Source organism: Malania oleifera, chromosome 4, assembly GCF_029873635.1.
Source record: "Malania oleifera isolate guangnan ecotype guangnan chromosome 4, ASM2987363v1, whole genome shotgun sequence".
Taxonomy (NCBI): Eukaryota; Viridiplantae; Streptophyta; class Magnoliopsida; order Santalales; family Ximeniaceae; genus Malania; species Malania oleifera.
In genome coordinates, this window is record NC_080420.1 from 61,564,508 (window position 1) to 61,590,181 (window position 25,674).

General features: G+C 37.8%; 1 protein-coding gene across 3 annotated transcripts in view; it reads left to right on the forward strand.

Annotated features, from left to right (window-relative positions):
• Positions 1-519: 519 nt before the first annotated feature.
• LOC131154207 (histidine kinase 4) overlaps positions 520-25,674 on the forward strand; it is a 66,678-nt gene continuing 41,523 nt past the window's right edge. For 2 of the 3 annotated variants that reach the window (XM_058106824.1, XM_058106825.1), the window contains exons 1-10: positions 520-2,658; positions 2,780-3,013; positions 3,105-3,274; positions 7,080-7,298; positions 7,396-7,582; positions 7,666-7,717; positions 7,836-8,065; positions 8,348-8,446; positions 8,661-9,376; positions 15,579-16,082. In XM_058106824.1, the coding sequence (XP_057962807.1) occupies positions 2,323-2,658; positions 2,780-3,013; positions 3,105-3,274; positions 7,080-7,298; positions 7,396-7,582; positions 7,666-7,717; positions 7,836-8,065; positions 8,348-8,446; positions 8,661-9,376; positions 15,579-16,082 (2,747 nt within the window). In that variant the 5' untranslated portion in view covers positions 520-2,322. The remainder of the gene's footprint in view (positions 2,659-2,779; positions 3,014-3,104; positions 3,275-7,079; positions 7,299-7,395; positions 7,583-7,665; positions 7,718-7,835; positions 8,066-8,347; positions 8,447-8,660; positions 9,377-15,578; positions 16,083-25,674) is intronic. The other variant, XM_058106823.1, reaches the window with a different exon arrangement.

The window sequence follows — 25,674 nt, forward strand, 5'->3', positions numbered from 1 at the left end:
CGCACAAATTTCATTAAGAAATTCATCATGTACACAATACACTTCTCAAATGATCACTCTCTCTTCAATATATGCCTAGAATAACATATATAGAAGTTCCTCGAAGGTTTTCCCCCCGTTTGCCCAACCACCCAACGTTCAAAAATTTAAAATTCAGAAAAATTGCTCGCAGCCCAGGTGCCCTTCGTCGATGAGTACAGGGCTGTGTTGATGATCCGTAGAAGACCTTTCGTCGATGATAACAGACTTTCGTCGACGAATCGAGAAGTTTGAGATTTCCTACTCTCGGGTATTTTCTCATCGACGAATTTCAGAGCCTTTGTTGACGAACTGTTGTTGTCTCCTCGTCGACGAACACAGGACATTCATTGATGATCTCTACTGTGTTGCCCTTTCATGTTTTTTCTTCTTTCTTCTTTGCTTACCAAAACCAAAGTATAAGAACCACAAATAACACTACAACGAGGCAAATATTCAATAAATAATCTTAGGGTGTTTTTGTAATTTTGTTGCAACTTTATTTTAAGCAAAAAGGTGCGTACATAGAACGGGAGAGGGATGGGGCTTCCGGTAAATTACTAATATCGAGTAGGAAAATAAGATCTGAGAACGGGAGAGAATGGGGCTTCCGGTAAATTACTAATATCGAGTAGGAAAATAAGATCTGGGCCCTCGTTGCCCGGTCGTTATCCCATAGATATGCGATACGATGATGGCGATTTTCAGATGACCTTAAAACAAATGGGGTCCTCTCTCTCTCTCTCTCTCTCTCTCTCCCTTTAATTATTTATTTTTTTCACATAGGAAGGAACTGATACCGATCAGATCATTGTGCTCTGCTTCAACCGTAATCATCAAACGCCATGATTTAACACTGAAAACGTCAGCCATCGAAACCAACTTGATTCACAGAACGCAGACTTTTCCAGCAATCAGCTCAGAATTTGAGCATTTTCCTTCAGCCCTCTTTGACGCTCTCGCTGAGGTCGTCTCTGGTTCTCATCCCATCACGCACGCTATTGTAACACTACAAGACTTCTCTGTTCAGATTCCAGTGATGGTTTTGAGAAGAAATTGAAATTTTGTCTATATATACGTTGTCTTTGAAAATCTATGAATATATAGCAGATAACAGATAACAGAGAGAGAGAGAGAGAGAGAGAGAGAGAGGAGAAAAAAGTTGGTGGGAGGAAAGCAGAGCATGGGAGGAATTGTTTTGTAAAAGGAACCCATAAAGGAGAAAGTTTAGAGAGAGAGAGAGAGAGAGAGAGAGTGAGTGAGTGAGAGAAGAGTAGGAAAAAGGGTACAGGGGAGGGGGAAGGGAGACATAGTAAAATATTATAGGGGGACAACAGCGTATCTGCGGAAATCCTCAAATTCGATTCACTTGCTTTTAAAAAAAAGGATAAAGTTGATATATCTTATTAAACAAATACATGGCCTTAAGATGGAGACGAACAATGCACTTGCAATTCAATGCACCCCATCAACGGCGTGGCTTCATTCAACAAAATTTACATGTATACCAAAACTCCCCTCTCTCTCTCTAGAGCTCTTTTTTTCTCTCTGCGTGTCTGAAACTAGAGTTTTTCTTTATTGTTTGTTTGTGCTCTGAGCTGGTGTGGGAGGCTAAAAAAATGGTATTGCTAGGGGAAGGGAGGGGGGCGCGGTCAATCTATAGTACCTAGTATATATTATAAAATCAGAAGAACAGTGGACGCGCTCTGCTTTGTCCGGACGTCTCACCTTCACGCTTCAGAGAGGACATGATTAGAGTTCTTGGATTTTTTTTATTCACTGAAAGCCTGTAAACCCCATTGAACAAACAACCCACAAAAATGATTTTATAGAGAGCGAGAGAGAGAGAGAGAGTTTCTTTGGAATTTGAGCTTTAGTCCATCTTTTGAGGGCTGAACCAGCCATGCTTGCTTTGTGAGAATTAAGCACTCTTACTTTTGTTAAATAAAAAAGCAAAAAAATTTCTGGGTTTCTCCTCTCCTCTCATGAGAGAGAGAGTATATTTGTGTGAGAGACAGAGCGAGAGAGTTGATTTCTCTTCGGAATCTCTGTGCTTCTCCCTTCTGGTCTACTGATATTTGAGTCACACCAAACAATGCTGTAATCATAGTTCACTCTAAGCGCAGCGGTGCCCTCTTCTTTCTATTGCAGGAAAGTGTTTCTGAGAAATAACCAGTCCTCGGAAGAAAGTTTTCTTACCTATATATATAGTATGTACTTTCCCTGGGGCTCAACTGGCTTAGAGATGAAGTGGGGAAAAGGGGGAGAATAAAAAAGAGCTAGAAGCGCAGGTGAGTTGGGCTGATGGGTCTGAAGATGCAAAGCCACCATTCGGTGGCTGTGAGGTTGAACGAGCAAATGGGGACCAAAAGGAAATATACATGGATTCAGGCCAACAGGGCTTTTCTCCCAAAAGCCCTGATGCTTTGGGTCATGATTATGGCCTTCGTCAGTACAATGGTCTATGATTTCATGGATGCCGGTAACAAGGAGAGAAGAAGGGAAGGACTGGCCAGTATGTGCAATCAGCGAGCCAGGATGTTGCAAGATCAATTCAACGTTAGCGTTAACCATGTTCATGCCCTTGCCATCCTTGTCTCCACCTTCCATTACTTCAAGAACCCATCTGCAATCGACCAGGTTTACTCTTTTCCTTCTTGGTTCCTTTCTTCCCTTTTCTTTCTTCTTCTTTTGAATGTTAAGAGTTGGTTCACGCTTTTTCTTGATTGTCTGATGTGGTGGGTTGTTGCAAGAAATGCAGGGAACTTTTGCCGAGTACACGGCCAGAACAGCTTTTGAGCGGCCCTTAATGAGCGGGGTAGCCTATGCAGAGAGAGTTGTCGATTCAGAGAGGGAAAATTTTGAGAAACAGCATGGGTGGACAATAAGGACAATGGAGAGGGAACCTTCACCTGTTAGAGATGAGTATGCGCCTGTGATATTCTCTCAGGAAACTGTTTCCTACATTGAATCACTTGATATGATGTCTGGGGAGGTAAATAGCAATTGGGTTCTTCAGTCTGTTCAAATAATGGTGGACACTTTTAATTGTTATTGTTTAGCATACTCTGTGCCACTTGATGTAGGAGGACAGAGAGAACATTTTGAGGGCTAGAGCTAGTGGAAAAGCCGTTCTAACCCGCCCTTTCAGGTTGCTGGGATCTCATCATCTTGGCGTTGTGTTGACATTCCCTGTTTACAAATCAATGCTTCCGCCGAACCCTACGATGGAAGATCGCATTGAAGCAACGGCTGGGTGAGCAATCATGTTTCTTTCTTCTGGGACTTTTTTACTTGTACTGAGTATTTCTTCTAGACATATTGCCACAGTTGTAGAGTATACCACATTTTGTTTTAATGGTATAGAATGGAATGTAAGGCTAGAAAATCAACCTAAAATAATTGAGGGAATGCTAGGGATGAGAACTTCTCTTTCTGCATCTGGTTGATCTTGCTTGATATAAATATCAAACCATAGAGCCTATTCTTTCCCTCAATTCCTACTGTCTATTTTTAATGTTGACAATTAATCTAACCGGGATGTATATTACAGATATTGCAGTGTGAAGCTTAACTTCAGTAGTTTTTGTATTCGAATATGTCCCATCTCTATGTCTAACCTGGAGCTAAAATCTTAGACTGCAGCCGTTTTGCTGAATATTTGGCTACAACATGTAGGCACATGAACTAGAAATACTTGTATATGTCACTGAATGAGTGCATTGGGCTTGAGCAGTTTCCATTTTTTGTCAATTCATTGGATGTCATTGGTGTTAGATGCCAGGCAGGATTTTCTTAATCTGAGATTTCAATCTTTCGTGCAGTCTTTCAGCTAGGTTTGTTGCATCTTTATGCATGTGCTCGGAATGCTTTGTCCCAACATAAGTATGGACCTTGTTTTATAAAGTTTTGTGGAGGCTTCACATCATGCCTTGTTAATCATCTGGCTTTTGTCGAATGATATGCATATCTGTGGCATGACCTTTTGTTGGCCTTTCTATTGTGATAGTTGAGATCAAGGACTCAAATATCAATTTTGATAAATTCATGGAAATTTTGGGGGTCATAATGTACGGGAATTTCAACCAAAATTTTTAATTTTGATGAAGAAGTTCGATTTTTTAATTTAAAGAGGCAATGGATCCTCATAACTTATGGAACTTAAAAATGAAATTTTGGGAAATGTTAATTTAGACGATTATGCATAATTTAGAATGAAAATAAATGTATATGTCTATTTTATAGTATGCGGGCTTTATAAATTGCATATTGCTAAACATGCAAAGTAGAACAAAAATTCAAATCATTACAATGCTCACCAAACATTTATATAAGACAGCTTAGTATTTAGCAAAATATTCATATATCATCTAAACAACTTATTATTGAGTTCAATATCTAATAATGTATTATATGATTTTGTTTTAATCTATGGTTGAGCCATTTTAAAATATGTTTCATGGGCATATTAGTTTTCTAAACCAAGAAAACTAAAGAGAAATTCCTTTGTAAGTAGTAAATGAATGGGCCAAATTGAAAGTGAAAGGTCGAAGATTGTTTCTAGAAGGCTTTATGAGCATGAATTTGATGAAAATTTGAGATGGGTCACATATGCTGCACTTTTGTTGAAAGCTTGAGAAGGCAAAGGAGCTTTGTTGCAAGCTCATTGGTTTGGAAAAAGGTATTCCAAATATTCCCCCCCCCCCCCCCCCCCAACCTTTTTTTTTTTTTCAAATTTTAGAATACAATTCTGAAATTTTGGTCCAAATTTCAATATTTTTGGCAAAATTTAATACCTTGATTGTGATAAAAAGACAATTAAAAATTTTGATGCCTTGTTAAATATAAAATTTTGTTTACTACTTGTTCTGCCCATGTGAAAACTCAGGAATTATCTCTCAAAAAAGATAACACCAACGCCACCACAATATCAATAACCAAGCCAGTCTGCGCAACTGCCACCATCAATACCATTGTTACTAACATGGCACCTTCATTTTTGCCTCCTCAAATATTATTCTTGCAGCCTCCACTTCAGCAACTGTTGCCACCAGAGCAACTGCCTCTGTCACAGTCACAACAGTTGCCACCACTCTTTCAAACAACATTGTTGCCACCCCTTCCACCAACAGGGTTGTTACTAGTCACCACTGTCATCGCCCTTGTCCTACAGCTATAACCAGTGCCAGTCTTTGCCACTATCAGGGCCTCTTCGGCTACTGCCATTATGGTTGACTACCATATTGGGAACTTTTCTACTGCTACTAAAAAATTAGGAATTTTGTTTGAGTAATTGAGGCTCTGCTGTAATAAATTGTGTGTTTTTTTTCTTTTAGTTTTACCATATTTATCTAAATACAATGCACAGATTCAAAGATTGAATAAGTTTTTTTCTTTTCCAAATTTAAAAATTGTTCTATGGTATAGTTGGTTGTCTGGAAGGAGAGGAATCATAGGATTTGTATGATGTGGGGAGTTTAGTATACATGTACTTCTACATGCTTATATACATGTAATACATACATACATACATACATACATGTGTGTGTGTGTGCGTGTGCTCACGCCTTGAGCTTAGACTATTGCATGGGTGACTTGCTCTAGCAGACTAATGTGACCGACTGAAAACCCACCTGTTCTTGTTCTCAAGTGAGGCATTTATTTAGGATCTCTGGCTCCAGTGTTGGTGCTATTTAGCTGAAGTCTTTATACTTTATAGCTTAATAAACAACCATCTCACTTGAAAATTTCAATTTAAATAAAATCAATAAGAATCATATGGTTGTGTAAGGTAATTAGCTCCTATGCTTTCTACATATGGTTGAGAAAATTTAATCAAAGTTATACTTTTTCCGATATCCTCAATTTATGTCTTTTTGTTACTACTAACGCACTTAGGAATAGCACAAAACGAAGAGGAGTTGGAACCACTCGGTTTTGTTCTTGTGCCTCCTTACCCACCCTCTCTCTCTTGCTGCCTCTGGGTGTGTGTATGTCAGTGTGATTTGTGTCCGTGCATGAGTTTTGGGCATGTGGAGCCATATCATCACCCTTGCCCTACAGCTAGAACCAGTGCCAGTCTTTGCCATTATCAGGGCCTCTTTCGCACTGCCATTATGATTGACTACCATATTGGGAACTTTCTCCTGCTAGTAAAAATTTAGGAATTTTGTGAGTAATTGAGGCTCCGCTTTAGTAATTGTATATTTTGTTTTTACCATATTTATTGAAATACAATGCACAGATTCAAAGATTGAATAAGTTTTGTTTTTTTCTTTTCCAAATTTAAATATTGTCTATGGTATATTTGGCTGTCTATGAGGAAAGGAATCATAGGATTTGTATGATGTGGGGTGTTTAGTATATGTGTACTTTTGTATGCTTAACATGCATACATACATAAATACATGCATACATGTGTGTGTGCTGCGCGTGTTCCTTGAGCTTATGCCGTTGCCTAGGTGACTTGCTCTAGCAGACCGATGTGACAGACTGAAAACTCACCTGGTCTTGTTCTCAAGTGAGGCATTTATTTTTAGGATCTCTGGCTCCAGTGCTGGTGCTATTTAGCTCAAGTCTTAATACTTTATGGCTTAATAAACAACTACCTCGCTTGTTAAATATAATTTAAATAAAAATAATAAGAATCATATGGTTGTGTAAAGTAATTAGCTCCTATGCCTTCTACATATGGTTGAGAAAATTTAATTAAAGTTGCACTTTTTTGGATATCCACAATTTATGTCTTTTTGTTTTATTAATGCACTTGAGAATAGCACAAAACAAAGAAGAGTCGAAGCCACTCGGTTTGTTCTTATGCCTCCCTACCCACGCTCTCTCTTGCCACCTCTGTGTATGTGTGTGTGTGTCAGTGTGATTTGTGTCCGTGCATGGGCTTTGGGCATGTGGAGCCATAGCGTGCATTGTACAGGAATATATATATATGTGTGTGTGTGTGTGTGTGTATAGGGATTGTAAGCTTCACAATGTCATGTTTGTTTATTTGTTCATGTGAAAACCCAGATGCGTTTACGAGTAAACTAAATACCAGTTTCGTGCAGATATATTGGTGGAGCATTTGATGTTGAGTCCCTTGTGGAGAATTTACTAGGACAACTTGCTGGGAATCAGGCAATTGTTGTGAATGTATATGATGTCACTAACTCTTCTGATCCCTTAATTATGTATGGACACCAAAATCAAGATGATGATATGTCCCTTTCACATATGAGCATGCTTGATTTTGGCGATCCATTCAGGAAGCACCAGATGACATGTAGGTAAGTGTAGCCAATGTTTGATCCTTATTTCCAAAATGCTTCAAAAGTTTTAGGTGATTCATTACACCTGTACTGAGTTTTTGGTTTCCCGAGGCAGATACCATCAGAAAGCGCCCACATCATGGACAGCGCTGAGTACTGCATTCCTATTCTTTGTGATCGGTTTGTTAGTTGGTTATATCTTGTATGGTGCAGCTGTTCACATTGTTAAAGTTGAGGATGATTTCCATGAAATGCAAGAACTGAAAGTCAGAGCAGAGGCAGCTGATGTTGCCAAATCCCAGGTATAACCAAACCGGTTTCCAAAGTGTAGTATGCCCCCTTAGTCTGCAACCATTGACCTGCATTTTGTTTTGTTCTTATCCAGTTTCTAGCTACTGTTTCTCATGAAATTCGAACACCTATGAATGGCATACTTGGTAAGTTCTACATGCTTAAACTTTGCTCTATGCCCTTTTTAGAGAATCTATTTTAAAAGTGATTTAAGCACTCAAACCCTCTCAAATTAGGAATGAAATATTTTGCATGTTATTGTAGGAATGCTTGCTCTACTTCTTGATACAGAGTTAAGTTCAACCCAGAGGGATTATGGTCAAACAGCTCAAGCTTGTGGAAAAGCTCTAATAACATTAATCAATGAAGTACTTGACCGGGCAAAAATTGAAGCTGGCAAGTTAGAGCTTGAAGCAGTTCCGTTTGATCTTAGATCTATGTTGGATGATGTTCTCTCTTTATTTTCTGAGAAGTCCAGAAACAAGGGTATCGAGGTAAGATATACTGAACTGAATAAAAAAGCAAGTATTGTTTTATACTTGTTGGCCAAAGTGGTTACCTCACCCAATGTAACTGCACTTGTACTACATTGCAAATTACTGATAGTTCTTGTAATATGTGAAATTTAATGTTTATTTTTAATTATTTCTGAACTGTGCTGACTTCATGCTTTCTTTTTTGTTTTGAACTTTCATTGGGTTTTGAATTCAATGGACAAATTTTTCATATTTTTGACTTCTGCAATGTTGTACTACGCAACTAATTGGGAAATGAAGCTGGCTGTGTTCGTTTCTGATAAAGTTCCTGAAACTGTTGTCGGGGATCCAGGGAGATTCCGGCAGATTATCACAAATCTAGTGGGCAACTCTGTTAAAGTAAGTCGAACATTTAAGTCACTCTCACAAATAATTCACCTGTTTGAGTTTGCATGGACTAATGATCTATTAGATTAGTGGGGCTTTATATATCAGTGCAACAGTTCTAATCTACTAGATCTTGCTTTTTACTGCAAAACATTATGTTGCATTCTGTCATTGTACTTGCACATGTGCTTTGATAATTGATATTCATAAACTTATATTTTGACAGTTTACCAAGCGAGGACATATTTTTGTTCAAGTACATTTAGCTGAACACACAAAAGCTATAATGGACAAGAAAGCTGAAAATTGCTTCAATGGAGGATTGAATGAAGGTGCAATTTTAACTGGTGGCTGTCAGTTTAAAACATTAAGTGGTTGTGAAGCTGCTGATGACCCGAACAGTTGGGACATCTTTGGGCAATTGATTGTTCGTGAAGAATTTCAATCTGATGCTTCAAATAGCATGATCGCCACTACCAAAGCTTCTGAAAGTGTCACCTTGATGGTATCTGTGGAGGATACTGGAATTGGGATACCTGTACATGCCCAAGATCGTGTTTTCACACCCTTTATGCAGGCAGACAGTTCAACTTCCAGAAATTATGGTGGAACTGGTATTGGCTTGAGCATCAGTAAGTGCCTTGTTGAGTTGATGGGTGGTAAAATTGATTTCAAAAGTCAGACCCAGATAGGAAGCACATTTTTTTTCACGGTTGACTTTGGAAGATGTGAGAAAAATTCATCTAAAAGTGTGAAAAAATCTCTACCTGATGATCTGCCAACTGTTTTTAAAGGATTAAAAGCAATTGTAGTTGATGGAAAGCCAATTAGAGCTGCTGTGACAAAATATCATCTGAAAAGACTTGGCATCAGAGTAGAAGTTGCAAGTAGCATCAGGATGGCAGTTGCAATATCGGGAAAAAATAGTTCTCTGAAATCTGGGTAACTTTTCCTTTTCCATTTTTTTTTTTGAGAATGCTTACTATTTTTATTCATTTGAATATTTTCAAATGTATGATCCTATATACATTTCATTTTTGTCCATGCGTTTTGATGTGATCGTTGGCAAAAGCTTTGCCATTTTGCTTCTTATTGCATCAGTATCTTTATATTGTGCTGACTTTCCTATACATATTTTATGGATGTTTCTGCATTATTTTCCCATTCATACTTTAGTGGAAATTATATATTGATCTGTTAACTCTGGCTTGAGTTCCCAGTGACTGTAGCAAGTTTAACATGCCATGCTGATATAGAACAGCATTGCAATGCAATGCTGACATGGAGATGGAGATGGAAGACGAGAGAGAAAGGAGAAAGAGAGAGAAGAAGAAAGGAAGAAGCATGGAACGATAAGAAGGAAGGAGAAAGGAGAAGAGTGCTGTATGACAGAGTAGAGAGAGATACTTGAGGGATGTTCTGATTCAATTTCAAGATGTCAACTGACTCCACAACAAGCCTTAAGTTCCACCAGGTGGGGTCGGCTACATGAATCTTTTTTGGCCCAACATACAACTACCCAAATACATCTACACTACAACAACCAGAACAACAATAATACATCTACCCTCTATTGTCAACTAACAAGCATAATCATAAATTTAACCCCTAAAAAATAAAAAAATACAAGACAAAGTCTAATAGATGCATCTGTTTCCCTAAATTTGTGCCTGAAATATTTATAGCGAATAAGCAGCTTAAATGGCAGTGGCAGTCCTCGTCACGATGCCCTCGTTGAATGGAACTCAACTACGGAGAGTGATGCAAATGCTACTCTTAACAGCTTTGGAGCACTCAGGAACATTGTCCCTATTTAGCCATGTAGCATTGGAAGCAGGGTGACCTCTCCACTGAATCACCTATCACCAAATACCACTTCAAGGACAATCAACAAACTCATTATCTAGAACAACTTCGACTGTATCTTGTTCCTGAGATATGGGAGGAACCTGAGGGACTGCAAAACCTGCATGAGCACTGGAGGACAAGGTAGGAGGCACAAAGGTGCCTCAAGAGTTGTTAAGTCCTCTAAATTGAGAGCATGACTCATATTCATATGATCAGGAAAATCAATCAATATGCATTAGGTACAAGTTTCCTAATGATGGATAATGGGCAAATGGCATGGGAATGTAGTTTCTTAAAGGATTTTTTGGGTTGCTACAGCCATTCTATCTGCCATCCGTCAGAAAATTATTTCTGGAGATCATTATTATTATTTTTTGGGGTAGTATTCATCATGGGCAGTGCATGTGCTCCACATGCTAGCAGAAAGCGTGGAGCATTTCTTTTTTAATTTTTATTTTCTATGCTTTTTTCTCTCAGACACAAGAAATTGGCTTTTCTCATAATATTTTAACTGTTTATTGCCATACTTTGACTTATACTACAAGATATTAGACTGTAAATGCATTTTGGAGGAAAAGTCAGCAATAAGATCCACATTTCATTGTGGTTTTATGGTTTGTTTGAGAGAAATCACTGTTTTATATGTTTTAAAATAATGTTACAAATTAAAGATTGTTTGCAAGAAATTCAAAATTTCCTTGGAAAATTGAGAACAATGCCATTAAAATTGCAGGAACAGCTGAGAATGATTTCAACATTGCTTTTTGGGTGCTTAGTAAGGAAGAAATTCTCTCACTAAACTTGATTAGTGTTTAGATTAGGGAAGTTTGTAAATTGCAGAGATCCAAGTTTCTTGCTTCCTTAAAAAACATGAGAAATAGAAAAAAAAAAAAAAAAAAATTGCTGTTGTGCTTTTTTCATGTGAATAACTATAATTGATTTTTTCCTAGTATCTTCATTCACACCAATAGCCACTTGTTTGTTGCATAATGTATGGCTTTGCCAAATCATGTACTTCAAGTTCATTAGCTCTTGTGAGTAAACATTGTAGTACTTTTAGAATTCATGTTACTTGCACTAATTAGCCTTCGTCCTTATCACTCTTTCAACTACCCTTTGTTGCACCATTCTGTGGCCATTATCATGATCAATGAACCCACTGTTATTACACCTTGGTCTGTTCATTGAGACACTCCAGGAATTTAGGCCAAAGTTTGAGCAACATAATGAACAATTCACGAAGGTTCTAAAGTTGTTGGAAAAGAATCCTCTAAGGGAAGATCAAGATCAATCATCTAGGCAACTTTACAGGTGTCCATATTTTGTAGGGTCAGCCTCTGGACCATCCTGTAGTTTAGCCTATATATCCTTAAAGTCTATCTAAGTTTGAAGAAGCTAGTTTGATGAGATTTTCCATGTAGAGTATGGGCATAAAACTAGGCATCTTCCATGCCCATCTAGGCATATAATGAGGAGGATTTAAGAGATATCACTGAGAGGTAGATCCTAGTACTATCTTAGATTGGATGGAGCAAATGGAGGACTGTTTTGATGGTATTGCAAAAGAAGTGAGGAGAAAGTTCATTTTGTGAAAAAAAAAAATGTTGGCAAAATGTTTAGTAGAACATCGAGCACTTAGCCAAGGAGAAGGGGGGGGGGGGGTTTGGGGGTGGTTGCTATCACTCAATAGGATTTCATCAGACAAAGGTTTAAGGAGATAACCTTCTCAGTAATGAATTATTTATGCAACTCTTGAACCATATACAAAGCTTAATTGTGATTTGTTATATGAACCATTTTGAGGTGCTTCATAGTAGTATTGCGAAGGATACACATCACATAGCACTAGGTTTGTCAAAGTCTTCAAGTAGGAAATTGGGAGAGAGGTTGAGTTGTATTTTTTTCGTTGTTGAGGATGCTTATCAAAAAGTCCTTGCCTTGGAGAAGCACTAAAGGCTACTTTTCGTACAATCATTTAGGTGAGTCATGACAAGTTAGAATTTTTACCTAGTTTAGACAATCCAGACCATCATCCTGTTAGCTTCTAAGGAAAATACCGCTGGGACTCTAGAGGAGAATTGATGCATCACTCTTTCATTACATCTTTTAGTTATTTTCAAGGTAGTGGTTCTTCTATTTAATGTCATTTTTGGCATGTTGGAGGTCATATAGGTGTTCAAATATCCCATACAAGCAGGTATCTTTAGAGTGTGAGCTAGTTGGCCCCTATGAGAGTGAGAATAATGTTGTAGATGTCATTGAGTACTCTAGAGATGCGGGTTAGATAGTTGCTGCCTTTGAGGTTGATAATGCTTATGTTGGTGTTGTGGAGATGTGTTTTGTCAACTATTGTGGATAAAGAGGACTGATATCTTTCACACTTCCATTAAATGTTGATAGGTCTTGCAAGTTAGTCATGGGGATACTATAGTATGAAAGTTGTGGCCAAAGGTTGTAATGGTTTGGTTAAATCTTAAAGTAGAGCCGCACCGCTAGCCTTTTAGGGTTAGCTTGGGTTAATAGAACCACTTTATCATTCTCACAAATAGTGTCTACTATGATGTATTGTTACTTATGAATGTGGCTCATGCCTTGTATGGTGTCCTTGGTTGTGACGGTAGGGAGAATACCTATGCGTTTAGGTTAAGGTAAAGACCATAAATCTTAATCCTGCTAGACTCACCCTTAACAAATCTGGGAACAAAAATTCAGACCCAAAGTCCCCATGATGGAAAGGAATCCTAGACCCCAGGGTATTTGAAAAAGAGAGTTATGAGAGGGAAGTTCTTAATTGGTTATAAATTATCAGTTAACTCCACAATACTCAACTAACCAAATAAATAAGCATATATGTGTGTGTGTGTGTGTGCACGTCCTATGGTCAACTAAACTGCGTCATCACACATTATGCCTTAAGTAAAAAAAAAATGCAGAACAAACAAAGTTTAGTAGATGAATTTCCTGATTCTATGCCTAAGACATGTATGCTAAATAGGCAGCCTAAACGGCGGTGGCAGTCTTCCATCATGCTCCGTATGGTATTGTTATTTTTATTTACTTCTTCATTCTTAATTACTATTTTACAGTTACAAGCATTATCAATTTAATTATTTCAATAATTAGTTTTAATAATTGGTGCATAAGGGTTGTATTGCGTGTTATGTAATGGTTATAGGATGATATCTTGGAGTTGCCTCAATTCACAACTGTATAGGATGATAGTGTCCATCACAATACTGTATTGGTCATTACTGACCACTTATTGCATGTTGTAAGTACCTTCAATTTTGATTTTTGTATGTTTCACTGAATTTGGGCACTTGCAATGGAGGCCACAGTGCGCCAGTGAGGAAGAGCGAGTTAGTTACTATGGGGGGAAGTAGAAGGGGTAGGGATAGACCTAAAATAACTTGGAATGAGATAGTGAATAAGGATTTAATAGCCCTAAATTTGTTAAAAGAAATGGTACATGATCAAATAAATTGGCGGAAAAAGATTCATATAGCCGATTCCACCGAGTGGGACTTAAGGCTTGGTTTTGTTGTTGTTGTTGTTTGTTGTACACTGAATTTGGAGCCAAGGACATATTCTATTGCTATACATTTTATGTGATATTTGAAATATGAACATTTTATATTTTATGTTTCATTATATTTATGATTTCTTAGTTTAAATTTCACTTATGATTAAGGTAGTGTGTCTTCTTGTTGAAACCATGATAACAATCCATTATTTGTAATATATGTTATGTTAAGATCGATTAGGATTTACTAAAAATCATTTTAAGCATTAGTATATAGGATTTTGGGCTAAAAACATGTGAATCTTTGTTGTCTATATGCAACTTCTGTCAGTCCCACTTTTGGGATGTTGACTGTTGTGGCTTTTGTGCGACTTCTGTCATTCTTACTCCCCACCTCCAGGACTGCTGCAGTCTTTTTGCTACTTCCATTACTCACTGCCAATGAATATAGACTATTGTTGTCTCTGCGCTACTTTCCTCCCTCCCAACTGGTTGGATGTTGACCGCTGTTGGTCTTTGTGAGACTTCCATAACTCCCTGGCTTTGGATTGTCACACTTCTATCACTTCCCACTTTTGGGATGTCGTTGTGGTCTTTGCACCATTCCATCACTTCCCACTTTTGGGATGCTGACTGTTGTAGTCTCTGCACCACTTCCATTACTCTCCACTTTTAGGATGTTATGATATTTGTGAGAATTCCTTGACTCTCCGCCGCCTTTGGGACGTCAATTGTCATTATCTTTGGTGCCATTTCCATCACCCTCACCACTTTTGGGATGTCAGTTGTTGTGGTCTCTGCATCACTTCTATTACTTCCTACTTTTGGATTGTCAACCAAGGTCTTTACACAAAATTTCTCAAAATTTTCCTCCTTTTACTAGTAATATTCTTAGATTTTCCATATCTAAATCGAAATCAAAATTTCATCATTTTTTTAAGCCTTAAAAATTTTAGCAAAATGAAAAGCAAGTGTTGGTTTTATGTAAGTTGCAGTTTGAGAAATCATAAGGGGCTGAATTTATCTATCTTGTGGTTCAATATGTAATTATCCTCCGATAAAAGTGTTTTGTAGTCGTATGCTAATGTAGCTTCACCAGGTGCATTAATTATCTCTTTACCCATAATTGAGAACTTTTTGCATTTTCGAATCAGCTTTAAAGAAATCCAGGGTTGTTCAGTATTGTTTGTAGAAATTTGTTGATCTCCTTCATTTATGGACTTATTTTAATCATCTGGGCATTAAGCTACATAATTTGGGGAAGTCCGTAATTCTTTGTCTTTTGATGTGCTACTTCATGAGAATTTTTTGTTTATTATTTTTTTGAAAGTTAATTCAGATCCATGGACATCTTGTATGAGAGCTGATTATTAGTGCTTTCTAAGCAATCTTCAAAAAACTTAAGCTGATAAAGCATATTAGATGGTTTATGTAATAACTGAGACCCTCGGTGAAGATTGACATTTATTTTTATTTATTTTTATTTTTTATAATGAATTATGCAATTTATGAAATTTTCTTGTTCTACAAGAAGTGTCCCTGGGCTTTAGATCAACATAAATTTAACTATTAAGGCATCACTTAGCGATCTAAACTGACAGGCAAATTGGTCAAAGATAGCCTACTTCCATTCTGATTAGACAACCTCAGTTCTCTTAAAAGAAGATTATAGTAAAAACGAATATACTTGCAGAAATGTAAGACAAATCGCTCGCAACATTTATATGGTGAAAATAATGATTAATGCTTTAAATACTTCTTTCAATGTTGCAGATATGAAAGGCATCCGGATATGATACTAGTTGAGAAGGATTCATGGATTTCTGGCGAAGATGGCAGCTTTAGTATTTGGCCATTGGACTGGAAACAGAATGGGCACACATTTAAATTGCCTAAGTTGATCCTCCTTGCAACCAATATTAATACTGCCGAATTTGACAAGGCAAAAGCAGTAGGATTTTCTGATACGGTGATTGTGAAACCTTTGAGAGCAAGTATGGTGGCGGCTTGCCTTCAGCAAATACTGGGGATGGGTAACAAGAGGCAGCAAGGGAGAGAAATGGTTAATGGTTCTTTCCTTCAAAGCCTTCTTTCTGGCAAGAAAATATTAGTGGTTGATGACAACAGGGTGAACCGCAGAGTTGCTGCTGGTGCACTCAAGAAATATGGGGCTGATGTAGAGTGTGTTGATAGTGGCAAAGCTGCATTGGCCATGCTTCAGTTACCACACAGTTTTGATGCTTGCTTCATGGACATTCAGATGCCTGAAATGGATGGGTAAGTTTTAAACATTTCAATTGTTAATTCCTGAAATTCAATTTGTTCGATAAATCTTCTAAGACTTTTTCCCTACTTAATTGTTAGGTTCGCCATATCCCATGACTTTGCCATATGAACTGTTCTTTTTATTTTTTATAATCTACATTATGGATCTACTTTTTCTATTAAAACCAGGCCAGAACTTCATGAAATTTGAACAAATATTTAGAAAAATCATTCTCAAACAAAAAGTAGAATTATGAATTTTCCTTTGTTTTTGAGATCAACTCAGTATCCTAGCTTATCAGTAATTTAATTGGACATATTTCATTCTTGCTATTGAACAATTTTCAAATATCCAATTAATAGGGCATTATAAGATGTCTATAATTTTTTAGATGACTAACTAAGTTGCTTTTATAAGAAATGGTAAGGAAGATATGTGGAGAAAAGGTATAACCACCACCATGAACTCTCTATTCCAACTACTTAAGGGTACATGGGTCATTTTTCCGTATTCAGTTTGGTTGAAATCTATCCTTTTTATTTAATTGAATTTAATTAAATATTTTTAAATTTCCTGGTTCATGTTCTTTATCGTCCTATTGTCCTACTAGCAATTTCAACCACAATCAAATCATTATTCCTTATTCGTGCATCTAATGGTCTTTGTTGCACATCCCTAAACTTTCCTGAATGATTTTTTCTCACTTCAATGGTGCTATTTCTTATGTGGCTTTTTGTTCAAGGAATCAAGGCCAAAATGGAGTTGGAATTTAGGAATCAATTCTCATTCTGTTGTTTGGTTTATGTACATGAGGATGGAATCGTATTTTGGGCAGAATGCCGTCCTCGGGCCAAAATCTCCCTACTTTGTGAGGATGGGGGTACACAGTGTATGCAGCCCTTGCTGTTGATCCAAGGCTTGCCCTCTTTTGAGGGAGAATACTGATTCTACCATTTAGTAAAATGGTGATTTTGCCTCTCAGCCATGGGAATCACAGTTCTGTTCCTCCCTCTCTCTCAGATCTCTCTCTTTCAGGTGATTTCTCGCTGATGACAACACCTGTAGGATTAATCTACTAGTTTGCTGGTGATTTTGATACTCCTATGCCGCTGCAATTCCCAGATTCTTGCTTTGGTTGTCCAAAATTCTCTTTGTGCAATAGATTCTTCAATTTTGCCCCTTTTTTAGTATCCTTGTCAAGCCAGTGATTATCTTGCTTCAGATAGGAGTGATATACCTGGGACTCTGGAAAAAATCTCCTGTAGGATTCAGCTTCTGTTATTCCTCCCTGCATGACCTTGAAGAAGGCCTTGCTGATGGTAACAAATTCATGGCTAAGTTGATTGTAGAAGCTCGACTATATTTAGGGGTTTTTTGTTCATTGCTGCAATCTCATGCTTCACCTGTCCCATCATCCCCACCTTGATGTGGGCAGAGGCAGAGAGAATCAGAGAGATATGGTATGTGCTTGAAAGAGTATAGTGTAAGATCAAGCCACTAGTTTGCTGGTGATTTTGATCCTCCTATTCCGCTGCAGTTCCGGATTCTTGATCCTCAGTTGTCCAAAATTCTCATTGAGTGAGAGATTCTTCAAATTTTCCCCTTTTTCATTATCCTTGTCGAGCAAGTAATTATGTTGCTTCAGATAGAAGTGATATACCCTGTGACCCAAAAAATCTCTAGTAGGAATCAACTTTTGTTATTCCTCCCTTGACCACTGTGCACGACCTTGGAGAAGGCCTTTCTGCTGGGAACTAGTTTCCTGGCTAAGTAGATTGTAGAAGCTCGACTATGTTTAGGGGTTTTGTGTTCATTGCTGCAATCTCATGCTTCACCTGTCCCATCATCCCCACCTTGATGTGGGCAGAGGCAGAGAGAACCAGAGAGGTAGGATATGTGCTTCAAAGATTATAGTTTAATGATAAATTATATTACTATTTAATTTGGTAAATTAAGTTATAGCTTAAGTTTTTTATTTTTTATTTAAATTTATTCAGCCACCATTCTAGGATGCCAAATGTTGTTGGAAAGGAATTAGAATTGCTATTCTAACAATCATTTCACATGAATATCCAAACTTAGTAATTGGATTCTGACATTGATTCTATTCTTTCCTTGTTTCTCTTTGTATTATGCAAAGCGTATGTAGTGCTATATCCTTACATTGTCATTCATCCATCCTAAAATCCCTGCCTCTGCTCTACTATTCTTTGAGAATTTTTTTCCTTAATTGCCCATAACTTTAATTCATATAACATGGCCAGTCTTACAATTGTCTTACAAAAATTTCCAGTAATTCTATAGTAGGTAAATATCCGGCATATGAATTTATGGAATGATTATGACATGGATTCAAAAAGAACAAGTAGATAGTCAATAGGATATTTCATTTTGTTGGAGCATGGGATTTGGTTGATTGATTGGTTGCCTAACTAAAATCATATGGACATCAAGGGATGATCATAAAGGATAATGATGCTAGGAACATGAAAGTGTATTTTGAGCTATTGGTAAATGAAGCTTGAAGGGTTGGTATGAGGCAAATTGATGTCTTCACAAGTTTGAATTGCAAGTATGCTATCAAAGAACTTGGTTGATAGAGTGAGAAAAGGTTGGTCTAAGATAAGGAGGACGATTTTTGTCTATAAATTGTCATATTAGAAGTTTTGAAAAACATGGAAAAATAGGATTATGCAACTTTAGAAGTGAGCGAAGTTAATAACATAAAAAATGGAAACACAGGAAGTTTTTTTTTTAATTTTGAGAAGGATATACATATACTAGTCCATGAAACTGTTAAAGAGAATAATGTTACAAAAATTAGGAAAAGATATCAAGAAATAAGGAAGGAACTTTTGCATCTTGCTTGAGAGATTGAAATCTAGGTATCTCTTGCTAGTGAAAAAATAGTGAAAGGAGGAATGCAACTTGATCTAAATTTTAATTAGGGAAGTAGTTTATCCTTGGGGTTTGGCATTTTGCCCGTGTCTTTGTAAATAACCGCTTAATTGCAATATGACATTCTGTGTTCAATTTTCAAGTGATATGGTGCTTGTTTTAAAGTTATGGATAGAGGAGAGAAGAAGAGAAAAAAAGAAGAAAAGAAGAGAAAAAGAGGTGGCAGCTTTTCATGGAGCATGCGTCCTAGTCTGCCCTCTTATAGAGTAATAATAATGAAAAAGAATTGTGGACAAAAATACCCCCACTCACACAACCTAATTGGTAAAATAAAAAATTATGTTCCGAGAGTTGCCCACAACTTGGAGGTGCATAAGTGTCACTTAATCATACCTTGTTACAATCGTTACACAAGGTGCTGGCAGGCTTAAATAAAAGCTTTGTGAAAACATGCCTAACGGATCCACAAATATCTCAAAGGAAGTCTTGATGACCTTTTCAACACTACGTTCGTCACAAAATCACAATCAACTTCAATGTGCTATGTACTCTAACCAAATATTGGATTGAGAATAGTATAACTGGCTACTTGATTATCACCAATTATTTCTATTGGCTTTGTTCCCAAGAATCCCATCTTTGACATGAGAGACTTCAGCCATATAAGTGCCCTCATAGTATGAGCCGTAGCTCGATGTTCTGCTTTAGCACTAGATCTTGCTACAATAGTTGTTTCTTATCATGCCAGGTAACAAGATTATGTCCTTACAATATCAAGTAGTAGACCTTCAATCATCATGAAAGCAAGCCGATAAGTGTATCAATTGCACAGTTTCTATTACATAGATATATCAAACCTCTATTAGGAGAGCTTTTGAGATACTGCAAAATCTAACAAACAATATCCTAAATGTGGTTGTTTCAAATTTTTCATAAAATGACTTTCTACCCCCTTTGCAAAAGATATGTCACGTCTAGTGAGAGTCAATTAGATCAACTTTTTGACCAATTGCTTATATCGACGTTTATCTTCAAAGCTTGGTTAACATCCTTATAAAAATGAATGCTAGGATCCATAGGTTGACTCCCAACAAACTAGTTTCACTTAGCAAGCCCAAGGTATACTTTTGCCGAGATAGACTCTAATCCTTTCTTACACTCTGCAATCTTAATACCAAGAAAGCAACTATGCACATCCTTAATTTGAAATTTTTCTTGAAGTCACCGCTTAATATCTACAATCCTGTTGTGGTCACTGCCAAATGATGATGATATCACCAACATAAACTACTAAAAGTACCACCCTTGTGTCCTTCTTGTAGACAAAGACTGAACGATCAAAGTAGAACTAGATAAAGCAAAATATAGTGATCACTCTAAACTTAACAAACCAAGCTCGAGGAAACTATTTAAAACCATTTATAGCTTTATGCAACCTACATACTTTACCATCCTCTCATTAACATACCTAAGAGGTTGCTCCATGCATTTCTTCACATCTAACTAGTATAAGGGCGGCCTAAAATTTACTACCAATGAGATCAATATACAAACAAAATTTAGTTGGCAAGAAAGGTCGTCTCAATGTAATTAATACCATAGGTTTGGGTCTACCCCTTGGCAACTATAGATGGCCATTTTGACTAGGCTTATTTTTGGAGTCTCTATCTCTATTTTGATAAAAAGAGGTACTATGGGCTTATTTTGATCTTTTATTAATGAAATTACCAGAATGCCCCTAGCCCCATGTGGTTTCTTGGCATTCCTTGTGGCAATATAGGGTCATTTTGTTGAGATCTGATCAATTGACTGGTCAAACAAGGAAATTAATAAGTTTTTTCAGTCCTCTTCTAGATTTTCACAAGCATGTTTTGAGCCAATTTTGTACCTAGATTTTACCTTTTGAGCCCTCTATTGTTGAAATAGAGGGTTATCCCTAACCTAGACAGCATTTTCCTTGTGAGATAGGGGGTAGAGTTGTGCCTAAACGCTCCTTAGGACGAGGAGGCAAGCTCCTTGTTCTTTAAGGGGCATTTTTGGAAAGAAATAACTAAAAGTGAAACCCTAACTTTTAAAGCTCTATAATAAGGAAGCTAAGGGGAGGCATAAAGGGGAAAAGAAAAGGAAATAAGGTGGGGAAACACATTTAAGTGAAGGAGAGTTTGAGAAAAAGCATGTTGATTTGAAGAGAGGAGGCACGCTTGGGAAATGAATGTAGCAAGACTTGGCCTTGAAGTCTCTCTCTCTCTCCCCTCTGTTGAAGGCATGTTTCCTCTTCACACATGCACGCGCGCGCGCGCGCGCACACACACACACATAAAACATTTTTTACATTATCTTGCCTTAAATCTCATTGTTTGAGTATATGCTCTTGATAAAGATCACATCTTCACCATTAAAAATGTTCTTTTGCCATTTTGCTTGCATTATTATTGATAGACAAAGTGTCTGTGGGTTATTTAGGGAATGTGCTTAATCTTCACTTCTATGAAGATAAGTTGCAACTTTTTGGTGTCTTTTGCATCCAGTGGGTTGAGTTTTATGGAGTTTATTTGTTTAATGTCATATTCACCTTTAATTTTCTTCTTTCTTTTTGATCTTTATTAGATGTTCATTTTAAGAGGGAGTGAATCATTTATTCTTTGACCTAGGACAGCAGCCATGCCTGTTGTTTGATGAAGCAAACACCAAAGTAATAGTAGAGAGAGAGTAGAGAGGGGAAGAAAGACTAGAGTTAGAGAGATAAATTAGAAAGAAAAGGTGAAGATAGAGAGAGTAGTTTCTGACAAAATATATGAAACATATTCTATATATTTTTACAAGGATGAGTGGGTATATATAACAGAGAAACTTATCTATATTTGGCTATGCATATATCATGGCTAAATTTAATAGTTGACCCTATAATTGAGGGATTCTATAATTGAGGGATTTGTATCCAGAAAATCTCTCCTATAATCTCTCGAAGGACAACTCACGCCAACACTCCCCCTCAAGTTGGTGCATATAGATCTCTAATGCCCAACTTGCCAAGTGAGTTGTAGGAGCTCTTGCTGCATACAACTTTTGCAAGTATGTCTGCCAACTTGTCTTTGGACTTAACGAATGGAAATCGAACTGTCTTAGCCTCAAGATTTTGTTTGAAGTGTCGATCTACTTCGACATGTGTGGTCCGATCATGCTAGACTAGATTATGAGAAATGTCAATAACAACCTTGTTATCACAGAATAAGTCCATTTCGCAGCTTGGGGCAAAGCCAATTTCGGTTAATAGTCTTTGAAGCTAGAGAAGCTCACACAGACCCTTAGACATCCTATGAAACTCGGCTTTGGCACTTGATAAGTTCCCTCCAACAAACGTGAAATAGCCTGAGGTGGATTTTCTATCTGTAATATTCCCTTCCTAGTCAGCATCTGTATTACTTTCAACCCTTAAGTGATTGTTTCTTGAGAACATAAGTCCTTTTCCAAGGGAGGACTTTAGGTATTGAAGAATTCGAATCACCGCATTCATATGATCTTCACTTGGACAATGCATGAATTGACTTACTACACTCACTGCATAGGCGATGTTAGGTCATGTATGGGAGAGATAAACAAGTTTCCCAACCAATCTTTGGTACCTTCCTTGACACTTGGTCTGGGAATTCTCCAAGCTTGTGATTTTGGATTATTGGTGTATCTGCAAGCTTACAATCCAGTAATCCAACTTCTGATAATAAATCTAAGATATATTTTCATTGGGAAAGGAATATGCCTCGCTTCGACCTAGCAACTTCAATTCCCAAAAAATATTTGAGTCCTCCTAGGTTTTTCATCTCAAATTTTGTCGCCAATTGCTCTTAAAGTCTTGCTATATCTTTTGGATCATCTCCTGTAATGATCATATCGTCTACATAGATTATCAAAGTTGTTATCTTGCCCCGTTGACGCTTTAAGAATAGCGTATGATCAGAGTTGCTTTGTTGAAAACCATATATCCTCATTGCCAAGCTCAATCGTCCAAACCATGCTCTAGGAGATTGCTTCAAGCCGTACAAAGTTCGTTGTAGCTTGCACACAATCTTAGGTTCAGAGTTTGCCATATATCTTGGAGGAACATCCATGTATATTTCTTTTTCAAGATCTCATTGGAGAAAGGTGTTTTTAACATCAAACTGGTGCAATGGCCAATCAAGGTTTGCTGCAATAGATAGCAAAACCTTGATAGTACTTAACTTGGCCACCGATGAGAAGGTCTCTTGATAGTCTATGCCATATGTCTACGGATAGCCTTTTGCTACCAGTCTTACTTTGTACCGTTCAACTAATCCATCAGCTTTGTACTTGATGGAGATTACCCATTTACACCCCACTGTTTTTTTTACCTTCAGGTAGGGGAACAAGAATCCACATCTCATTTTTTTGTAATGCCTCCATTTCTTCCTTCATAACTTGAACCCACCCTTCAGAGCCTCATCAACACTTGTGGGAATATTGTGTGAGGAGAGTTCATTCACAAAGTTCTTGGGGGATTCAGACAGCTCCTTCGTAGAGACTTAATTGGCAATAAGATATTTCGATCTTTGTTTCTCCATTTCTGGAGAATATTAGTTCGGTGGTTTGCTTCGATTGTGCCTAAAAGGTAATTCATAGCCAACAAAAGTATCCACATCATTAGAAATGTGAGATGTGATAGGAGAGCTTACCTCAATGATATTCTCAGGAGATGGGTCGTTGGATACTGAGGAGTGGGGGGGGGGGGGTACTGCTACTTCAGCTTCTAGAGATGTCGGCTCTAGATTAGGTTCCTCAATGATCGATTGAGGAGCATTAGGCTCTGTATAAGTGTCCTTGAACCAGTCAAATGTCAACCAATTCAACTCTTCCTTTCGTGTCTCCCCCTGAAGAGAAGAATTGGATGTGGTAGGAGAGTAGAAGGTGTTGTATTCAAGGAACGTATGTGACATCCATAGTCACACAGCTACGCCTAGTAGTTGGATCGTAGCAGCGGTACCCTTTTTGATGTACAATGTATCCTATAAAGAGACATTGAATGGCACAAGGATCAAGTTTCATGTGCCGGTTCTTGTGGAGGTGAACGAATGTAACACAACCAAAGATTCGAGGTGGAATTATTAGCACCATGGGCCAATGAAACATAGGTTGACAAGGCCTGTTGCGGAGTCTTAAACTCAAGGACTTTGGAGGGGCATGCGGTTAATGAGTGGACGGCCGTGGCAACAGCAGCAGCCCAGTGGTGGCTAGGCACGTGAACTCCAAGTAAAAGAGCTCGAGCAGTTTCAAGGATGTGGCGATTTTTGCGCTTTGCAATGCCATTTTGCCGAGGATTCTGGGGGCATGAGGTCTCATGAATTAGTCCATGGTGTTGGAAATAATCATGGAATTGTTGATTCACATATTCTCCACCATTATCAGATCGAAGGATTCGAATCTTAGTGGAGAACTGAGTTTGAATCATTTTATGAAAGGATTGAAATACATGGAAGACCTCATCTTTATGTTTCAATATGTAAATCCAAGTCATTTGAGTGCAATCATCAACAAATATCACAAACCAGCAGAAACCAGACATAGTAGATTTTGGGGAAGGACCCCATACATCAGAGTGAATTATAGCAAAAGGAATGTCACTCTTATTCATACTTAACGAATAAGTGACTTGATGACTTTTAGCTAAAATGTAAGCATCACATTTAATGTCCAAAATTGACAAATTCGAAAATAAATCAGGAAAGACATGTTTTAAATAACCAAACGAAGGATGGCCTAACTGACGGTGCCAGAGCCAAATCTATTCTATTTTGAGGTCACTCGGGCGGTGCATGTGATGTGCTTGGCCGACACTGAAATCTTCCATGTAATAGAGCCCCCCCTCTTAGTACCATGCCCAATGATCTCCTTGGTGAGAATATCCCGAATAAGACAAAATGTCGGATAAATGAGCACAACACAATTCAGGTCTTTAGTAACTTGACTCACGGATAGTAACTTGTGAGAAAGAGAAGGCACAAGTAGGGTACTAGAAAGTGGTAGGGCTAGTGACAACTCACAATCCCAGCCCCTATTACCGAAGAGATGATTCCATTAGCATTGGCAATGCTAGTTTGCCGAGGAGGGGAGTGTTAAGAAAAATCATTTGCATCAAACGTCATATGGTCCTTTGCTCCGGAATCAAGTATCCAAGCGCTGCAGTTAGCCTCTTTGTTAGAACTAAGGAGAGCATTACCTGGGTTAGAATTTGAACTCTAAGCTGGAATGAGGGAAAGATGTTTTTCTGTTGCATCCACCGCAGCCTTGCCCGTGCCTTCATCATTCCCAATTGCATCACGACGCTTCCTGGTCTAGAGGTCATGCCACCAATTGGGATACCCGTGTAGCTTGAAGCAGGCTCACGGGTATGCTTTGTATTCCCACAGTGAGAGCATTTAGTTTTGTAAAGAATGAGAATGAATCAATTGTGTATTCTTTACATACTCGGGTCCCTATTTAACATGTACACAGAGAATATAATATGGAAAAATAGAAGAGGACACAACTTGCAGTTGAGATGTGTAGTTTAGCTTCAGTGGGGGGTCTCAATTTATAACCTCTGGCTTGTGGTAAGATCTCATGGTAGGTGGTGGTGGCTCACCCACCATGGTAGGTGGCCGTTATTCACCAACCGTGGCCGTCGTTCACACTGTAGGGATTTCTACACTCCCC